We start from the raw sequence: 9655 nt of genomic DNA, 5'->3' as shown, positions 1-9655 counted from the left end.
GATACTCTCTTTCAAAGTCAATGGCTGTACCATAGACTAACCAACTAACAGACTAACGAGTATGTTTTATCTATGGCTGTACCCATAGTGGGTCGTCTTCAGCCATGGATAAAACCATTGACTATATATACCTATAGACTAATATATAGACTAGTATACATAGCCCACAGACAATAGTGTATGGAGAAAGTATTGTTTTCGTCAAAATTATCGAGTTTGAGTGGATATATTCGTTTTGGCCCCCTGGACCCAAAAAAAGTGGTTTTCTAAAAGATGTCTGTGTGTGTATGTGTGTCAGGATGTGTACAGAGCTTGGACTATATCTATGGATTGATTTACAGTATATGAAATTTGGTATGTAGGTTCTAATCCATGGTATCTCCAGGTGTTTTTTTCATTTTTTTAAAAATTTTGATTTTTAATTGGGATTTTCCCTTAAAAAACGGAAAATTGGATTTTCTCAAAAATGGCCCGAACGGTTTTGATAAATATTTAGTACGTTGTAGCCCTTTAAATTCTGAACAAAATTGTACAAATCCCATTTCTGTAAAAATTACGGTTCAAAAGTTATTGTAAATTATGTTATTTTCCCATAAAAACCCCATAAAACAACAAATACCCCCGCCGCACCAAACCTGTAGACTAAGCGAATTTCAACTTGTCTGATTACATTTTTACTAAAATATTTATATTTCCATAAATAAGACATATTTACTCCCAATTTAAATAACATTAGATTTAACAAGTGCTTAGGTTTGCTGCTATGGGGAAGGTAAAAAGTGTTTTTGACCATAGTATAGGATGAAATAAATAAATTTGCCAAATTTTATCAATATATATCCATAAACAAGTAAACTACAACAGTTTTCATTTTCTCCATAAGAATAACATAGGAATTTTAAATTACACTTTTTTTAAATTTTCTTCGTGACCGTTAGGCATACAACAGCGCTTCAATATACTAAATTATTTCTTTTTTTTTAAGCTCTACAAAATGGTTGAGAAAGAAATTGCAATTTTTTTTTGTTTTTAGGGTAAAAATGGGGAAAATCCATTTTTACCCCATAAAATCCCCTATAAACCCCTGTTCCCATGGTTCGATTATGCTGGTTCGCGAACTCGTTCGAATAAACGCAGGTTTACACGTTTGTACCAAATTTCATCAAAATCGGATAATTTTTGTTTGAGTTATCGCGCTAACGGACACATATATAAATAAATATATATACAGGGTGACAAAAAAGTCTGGAAACGGCTTGATATCTTTTTAACTAAATTCGTTAGAAAATTCAAACCTTTCACATCAACTTATATGTATGAAAACTACTTTTTGCAAGTATTACCATTTTTTTACCTTCACCAGGGGACGGCTCACGAGGAGTAGGTACATAATCTTTAATGTAAGCATAGGTTGATATGCACATCATTTTAAAGGTCTGGTCAAGTAGAGTTTATTGCCGGAAACCGCGTCAAAAAAGGTTCATTCGTTACAAAATGGCGGCATTTCAAAGTTCTTGCGGAATATACCTGCACAGGCCTTAGTAATGGTAAATACTCATAGTCAAAATTAGCCGGGAAATCTGAAACCCGTTTAAATTTGTTTTGAAGATTGAATAAACTTAGTCTATGGGCTAGTTGACTTTAAAATACAATTTTAGCTCTCAAGATAATGTTTAATACGAGTATTTACCAATATTAAGGCCTGTAAAGGTATATTCCACAAGAACTTTGAAATGCCGCCCAGTGGCGTTGCTTGGTTAAATTCTAGGGGGGGGGGGAGAAACCTCAAATTTCCCAACTGCTTAACACAGATTTCCCAACTATTACCCTGCTCCAAATACCACAAAAAAGGTATAAAATATATTTCATGTGACTGACGTGAAAAATATTTTTGAATTTCTTGTAAACACTAACAAACAACATAATTGAACAGAAGAGCTACATTGCTTGCACTTTCAAAATTCAAACTCGCAGTCTCGCAGACGAATCATTCAGAATCATCAACACAGGACAGGATCAAGGTAGCCAACATACGTCCAATAAGGAACAAAATTTCTTGTAAACGAAATTCCAACAAGCTATACCGCTAATTGATTATTGATTTCTTAAAATAAGGTGTGTTTAGCCATGGTTTAGTTTTGTTTAATCAAATTTAAATTAAATCAAAGAAGCGTCAAGTTTATTTGTCCAAGTCAAAGAAATTTTAACTTTGATGGATTTTCGCAAATAGGTATTTAAATTTTGTTTAGTTTAAAAATATATTTTTCTTGTATCTGACTTCCCAACTGCCCCAACTCGTGGCAAGGAAATTCCCAACTTTTCTCTTTCCCAGATTCTAGGGGGGGGGAGGCTCCCCCCCTACCCCCCCAAGGCGACGCCCCTGATGCCGCCATTTTGTAACGAATGAACCTTTTGAGATGCGGTTTCCGGCAATAAACTCCACTTGACCAGACCTTTAAAATGGTGTGCATATCAACCTATGCTTACATTAAAGATTTTGTACCTACTCCTTACGGGTCGTCCCCTGGTGGAGGTAAAAACATGAAAATGCTTGGAAAAAGTAGTTTTTATACATGTAAGTTGATGTTAAAAGTTTGACTTTTCTAACGGATTTAGTTAAAAAGATATTAAGCCGTTTCCAGACTTTTTTGTCACCCTGTATATGAATTTGAACGGATGGTGTTTTTTGTTCCTGGGGACCTCAAAACGAAAAAGTAAATCGGTCCCGGGTGTAGGTCTTACCATGAGACCTACGGTAATAGCTTATTCCCTATATGGGAAATTCGGTAAAAATAGGATTTTAGAAAAAATCCGGTTTTGATTTAACATAGTATGTTATGGTCCTTACAATTTGATAGCTTTTTTTCATTTTTTACAAATTTTGATTTTTAATGGGGATTTTCCCTTAAAACCCGATAAAATAACGGAAAATAGGATTTTCCCAAAAATGGCCCAAACGATTTTGATACAAATTTAGTATGTTATAGACCTTTATGTTCCGTACAAAATGGTACAAATCCCATTCCCATTTCTGTATAAATTACGGTTCAAAAGTTATAGTAAATTATGTTATTTTCTCATAATAACCCCATAAAAGAACGGAAAAATCGGATTTTCCCAAAAATGGCCCGAACGATTTTGATATTTAGTATGTTATAGTCCTTTAAATTCTGAAAAAATTGTACAAATCCCATTTCCGTATATTTACTTCACCGCTTACACATGATAAAGGTTGTCGACAAACTTATGGAAGAAAGTATGTGTCAGAGTGCTGATACCGTTTATTTAAATTTAAAATTGTTAATATTTAGAACATATTCAACCTATTACCATATATAACACATACCGCACTACAAATAGTTATTTGTGCAACTAGTGAGCAATTGTACCTTTCACTCGAGTTGCACATTATATTTTTCCTACAGTTACCATAAAACAAATAAATTGGTGAAGAAACGTAACATATTTTTACACAGAAGTGAACTTTTAATATAACATTTAATGTGAAGTTACAAATACAACAGTACAACAGCTGACCAGCTAATTTACAGCCAGTGCTGCCAACGTATTTCGCGCGCATGCGACATTGTCTGCATGTTACGCGCTCACTATTTCGTGCCGTAACGTTGCAAATCTGGAGTGAGACAAAGTAATTAGAGTGAGACAATGTTAACATTGTCTCACTGATGAGCGAATTGGCCACTTTGCTTTCTCAAATCAGTGAGAGAACATGTAGATTGTTAGGTAACTGTAGGAAAACATAATTTCTCAGTGTCTTAAGTCAATTATTGATCAAATCAATTTATTTTATTTGAATGTATTTCCAGAATTCCTTGAATAAGGCTGCGGCCACACGGACGTTTTTTCACGCACAAACGCAGCGTCAAAACACACGAAAAATAATATAAGCAGCATTAAATATAATGGGGAATGCCACACGCATTGTGTTTTCCCGCAGTAGCGGCATGTAGCTGGCGCCTATTTGTTTCAATGCTAGTCTACTTTTTCGCATATTTTCACCATAGACTAACCAACACAAGTAGACTTCTCATCCCATTGTAAATTTTGAAGCACGTTTTTCGTGTCTAGTTCATGTACGTGACACAAAGGCGCTAGTGTCGACGAAACTTAGTTTCTATTATTTTAGGGTTAATTTCTTGATTTGTGCTTTACTGTTTGGTTATATAACTAGGGGACAAGTTATTGTTTATGATTAGATCGTATTATTTGGTTAAACGAGGTTTTAAATGGCTGTAATAACGGGAAACAAATTGTAAACAAAACACGACCTCTACAGAAAACCGTACAGAACTAACAATAAAATTGGCTTCAGCTGTTCCATAAGGATGGGAAATCTACTAAGGGAGTATGTTGGGAGTATGTTTTATCTATGTTTTCACGCTGCGTTTGTGTGTGAAAAAAACACCCGGTGTGGCCGCAGCCTAACAAAACGGTCCAGAAGGATAGTATCAGTGATACCAACTACAAAATCACTTACTTGTAATTAAATCCGCTGGCGAATTTACGCTGCATCCGTATCGAAGGTTAAGCTATCCCCACCCGATCCAATACAATTGAATTAGACTAGATTAGAGATTCTTCTTTCTATTAATGGCATTGGCAAATGGCAATGGCAATGGCAAGTGGCAAGTGGCAAGGCAATATGGTGGACTGGACATTTACTATCAAGTTATTTTGTGCTGATTATGATTTACACTCTTATAATAAATTTTAAAATTTAATAGTTTGATAATTTACTTATCGAGATCTGTTTAAATAATTTTGCATAATTAAAATGGATCTGTTTACGACCCTTCACAACTCAAAATTAAGTGGACAACTTGGTTCTTGAAGTTCTATTTTTGTTTTTGTGCTGGACATAACCTAACCTTTCATTTGTTAAAAAAACAAAGGTGCTTTTTAAGCCTTAGGGAATTCTGTGTTTGTGTTGTTTGGTAAATACTAAAAATATTTTACTATGGATGATAAACGTGTTGCTGATTATTTTGTGGTTGCTGGGCTACCTGAAGAATTGGAACCTGTTGATGACATATCTAAAGATGGATATCACTTGAAATGGTACCATACAAAACCTCCAATTACGGACATTGCAATAGTATTCTCATCATTAGGTGAGACATGTCCAAAAGATTTCGAGATGATTGAAGAAACACCTACTGGTAAGTTGACATTATTTAGGCCTAGTAAACTTAACTTATAACTTAGTCATATTTTAGGCCTAGGTGGGCCAAGGTTATCCATGTTGACTTCTTTTAGAGTTATGCTGGCTCCAATTGCAAGGCCTACTGGTTTTTGTTAGTAGTCTACTTAGTTACTTGAATAGGTTTTGGTGGTGCTCGTAGCGGCCAGACAGCGTAACTCTTGTGGCGCGCCCTACTTGATTCCTTCATCTTTGACCAACAAAAGTTGGATAGGCCTAGATTGCGTCAAAAAAAAGATTAAACTTCTAAAACACTATAAACATAGCCTATCTTACAATTTTATCTGATCTGACTGATGTGACTCGAATTTTTGGAAAGGCGATTGGTTCGTCAATCAGTTCCTTGATCGAGTAGGCCTACAGGGGCCTACTGACTAGGCTCTGGCGAAGTGCAGACTTAAACTGTTTTGTTTCTAGGGTCAGGATGGTTGTCGGTAGCGTATTGAATAATTTTATCGCGAGAGATGGGTATGAATTAAGCGTGTGGCTAAGTCGACAACGGGGTCAGTAGGCTTCTAGACCAATCCTTAGAGGTATTTTTCAGTCAGGACAGTCTTTAAATTAGTGTACCGTACCCCTAACTTGGGTTAGGACTCCTCTTTTATTCATTTTGTAACAAAAGTATGGCGTTAGATGGTATTTAGGCTAACTATCTACCAATGGTTTGGACAGTTCCCGTACAAAAACATATAAGTGTATCACAATGTAAAACGATTGTACAAATGGTGTTTACCGTAAAAATAAATAAGTTAACTTAGGCTATCAATTCTAGTAATGTAGAAATGCACAAAATAAAATATAGGTAACTAAAGTTTAGGCTATATATAGGCTATTAGAAACAGAGGACTGCGGGTGTTTGTGTTGATGGAACGTGACTCATTCGAGGTAAGTTTCGCCTATGGCATAAATGGAAAAACTAGGTAGGTACCTATAACTTTATGCAAACAACTAAGTTTATATAGGGCTAACCTAACATGCCACAAACAAAACAAACTTAAATGTTTCTTGGATAAATTAAGTTAGCTACAGCCTAGTAAACATGTGTTCAACAATATCTTTAATAATGTTTTCCCCAAAGCAGAATCCGGGCTATTTGGCTAGCAGGTCAGAGCTGCTTAGCATCATTGTTGGTTTGAGTCTACAGGTACTGTAACTTAACTTAGCCTACTTAGGCTATTTAAATTTTTCCCAGACTTTTTACTTCAGGTTAGGTTGGATTCAAAATGTTGACTTTTGGGTCACAAACCATAATCCCCCACCAATAGGCCTAGGCCCCAAACTTGCCTCTATTTGATAAGTTAGCCAACATTTTATTTTATTGGAAGCATCCAGTAGTCAGTTCGAAACCAGGTTGCTAATGGAAAGAATTAGTTTTACTTCTTTTAGGCCTAATATTTAATTTGTTTAAAATACAATAGGCCTATTTTGGACATTTTTTCCAGCAATCACGTTAAAATCACAAACATTTTCTGTTTTAATGAAATCGCGAACATACTTAGATTTCAAATTGATTTGATTAATTAATTAATTTGATTAATTACTTTGATTATTAATTAAGATTTGAAATACTATTGGATTGAAATTATGGATAGGTAAGCGTATCTTTTGGGGTCAATGAGTTATCATCATCGTCTCTCAAGGTTACGACAAAATTGTAAACATCTCCCGTGGTTGTGGTAGAATTGTTTAAATCCTCGAAATGCTATCTTCATAGACGATTTCTGCGATTGTGATTGTCTGCTGCAGCTTATTTTACACCGATCCGTTCTTTCTGCAGACCTTCTTCTCAGGCTGTGTCAATGTCGCACTGTCCCCAATTTACTGCTTTAGTTGATTTTTCTTATGTTGTAATACAGCTTAATGGTTCTCTCCAGCTCCAGGAACTGTTGGATCGATTTAAGTAGATTCCAAAATTCTAATGTCGTTCTGTTATTCCAACACATTCGTAATTTTATTTCATGTTAGAAATCATGTTAGATTGAACAGTGTCAACTATCCGACCTAGACTGACTCTGGCTAAGTCGGACGAGCGGAAATGTAAGATTTCTTACACAAAACAAACAATTTTTAATATGTTTTAAACATTTTATACTTGACAATCTAGTTTCTCTGTTGTCAAACCTATCCAAGGTTATAGGCCTACTTAAGTTGTTCTTCAATCAAAACAACAACCTTAACATTAGGTCTATATTTATTCACATAATCACAAATTTTACTCAAACTTAGAAAGTAAAAGACCACTCACCTGTATAGGTCTATGATATGGCTTACCTCCTGAAAATAGGGTACAATTTTATAGACGCTTCTCTATTATCCGAAGGGAGTTTCAAATAGCACTGAAGGTCGGATTATAACCAAAGATCAATAAATCAAGAGTCCACTTTACTAGAGAACAATTCTCAATTTTACTCACAACTTATAGGAGGCTACATTTCTACAGTACCTAATAGATTTGTACAATTTGAACTGACCAAGCTGTAAAAAACCGAAGCTGTTATTAATAGTAGGTATATATAGCGTGTGTAGTAAAAATCACACAACCATTTTGATGTTGGTTGTTACCGGTACATTTAGATTGGAAAAAGCTGTGTCCAATGTAAATCCATTTAAATTAATTCTTGTTGTAATTTAATTTTGGCTAAACAACTTTACCTATTGTAGGCTATCTTAACACATTTTTATAGTTAGGTAGCCCTAATTTTTGGATGCCTGGATTCCCCCCAAGACTTTTTGAGGCTGTTTAGAATTGTAACTAACAAACTAACCACACTTATAAAAACCAAACATTATTATGTAAATTCAATATCACTTTACGGTAAAATTAATTTTTAAATATTAATATTATCCTTAATTTATATCAGCTTTTAATATGCAGATGTGTGAGTTGCTTTCTAATAAGTGTTTAAATGATTAGTACAGAAAGGAATAGATGAAATAGATGATAGTTTGATTAATATGAAAAAGCAAATGAAGCTGTAGTAGCAATGAGATATCAAAGTCAGCCAATACATAGGCAAGTAACATTATTCATAGTGAAGCCCAAAGACAGTGAACAATTTTTTTTCACAAAAAAATTGCTAGCCTATCAAAGTTGGAAAAGAGTTCAGTTTATGAGGTTTGCAAAACTTAGTAAAGTCAGGTCAACTACTGTTCTTCAAAATGTGTACGCAAGAGTAAATTTGCAGTCAATTAAAGTCGTGCTGACTTCATTAGAATCTCATTTTGTGACAGTCTGTGGTTATTCTCGATGAAGTGATAAACGTAACAAAAGCTAGTTCAACACGAGACCAAGTGGGATGACAGGAAGCTGTAGAGATTGTGTATCAAGCTGTCTGTCCATCTGTCTGTCCCTTAGTCACTTGTGGAATCCAGTTTCAAGGTTGACAAAACACTGTACACAACTTGCGCAACTAGTGACTCCAGCCAGCATAACTAAACAGATCATTGACAATTATAGTCACCACACCAATGAGCTCATTGATTTCATTTGCACTCATTTCACTTTCAAACCACTATTTTTACCTCCGGTGTCTGTCTCATGTTCTTATTTAATACGTTCACTTTGGTGCTGCTCTCGTTGTAGTTTTATTATGATAAAATATAGTATTTTCCTTATAATCATGAGTGTTGAATTATTTTGAATTGAAATGACAATAATAAACATTTATAATATGGCACTTGGATTGTTTTGTCTCTCACATTAATTTAAAAAAAAATACCCCCGCCGCAGCAAACCTGCAGACTTGGCGAATTTCCATCTGCCTGATTGGATTTTAACTAAAATGTCTCCTTAAAAATATCACATTTATTCCCTATTTAAACAGAATTAATTTAATGAGTACTCAGGTTTGCTGCAACAGGGAGGGTAAAACTTTTTTAATGTAAAATATTAAAAGGTACTGTGGTTTAGTAAGAAATTAATGTATTTTCAAAATTTGATCAAAATATGTTCATAAACAAGCAAACTACAACAGTTGACTTGTTCTCCATAAGAATAACATGGGAATTTTAAAATTACAATTTTTTTGAATTTTCTCCGTAACAATTAGGCACATAGTAACGCTTCAATATACTAAATTATTTGTTTTTTTAAGCTCTACAAAATGGTTTAAAAAGAAATTGTGAAATTTTGTGTTTTTAGGGTCAAAAATGGGAAAAACCTTTTTACCCCATAAAACCCCCCATAAACCCCCGTTCCCATAGTCCGATCATGCTGGTTCGCGAACTCATTCAAGTTTATCCTGCCTTACACCTTCAAACCAAATTTTATCAAAATCGGACAAAAATTACTCAAGTTATCGTGCGGATGGACACATATATATATATATATCTATATATAGATATATAAAAATTTGAACGAATGGTGTTTTTGGCCTCTGGGGACATCAAAATGAAAAAGTAAATCGGTCCCGGGCTTAGGTCTTACCATGAGAC

General features: G+C 34.6%; 1 protein-coding gene across 1 annotated transcript in view; it reads left to right on the top strand.

Annotated features, from left to right (window-relative positions):
* Nucleotides 1–4678: 4678 nt before the first annotated feature.
* Nucleotides 4679–9655, top strand: part of LOC129002479 (DENN domain-containing protein Crag) — a 50113-nt gene continuing 45136 nt past the window's right edge. Inside the window, exon 1 of the mRNA XM_054430314.1 lies at nucleotides 4679–5180. Within this exon, the coding sequence (XP_054286289.1) occupies nucleotides 4979–5180 (202 nt within the window). The 5' untranslated portion in view covers nucleotides 4679–4978. The remainder of the gene's footprint in view (nucleotides 5181–9655) is intronic.

This window comes from Macrosteles quadrilineatus, unplaced genomic scaffold, assembly GCF_028750875.1.
Source record: "Macrosteles quadrilineatus isolate MER2022 unplaced genomic scaffold, UCM_ALF_1.0 Scaffold_9__3_contigs__length_116548681, whole genome shotgun sequence".
Lineage (NCBI taxonomy): Eukaryota > Metazoa > Arthropoda > Insecta > Hemiptera > Cicadellidae > Macrosteles > Macrosteles quadrilineatus.
The sequence above is the reverse complement of the archived record's forward strand: the minus strand, read 5'-3'. Positions and strand labels throughout refer to the sequence as shown.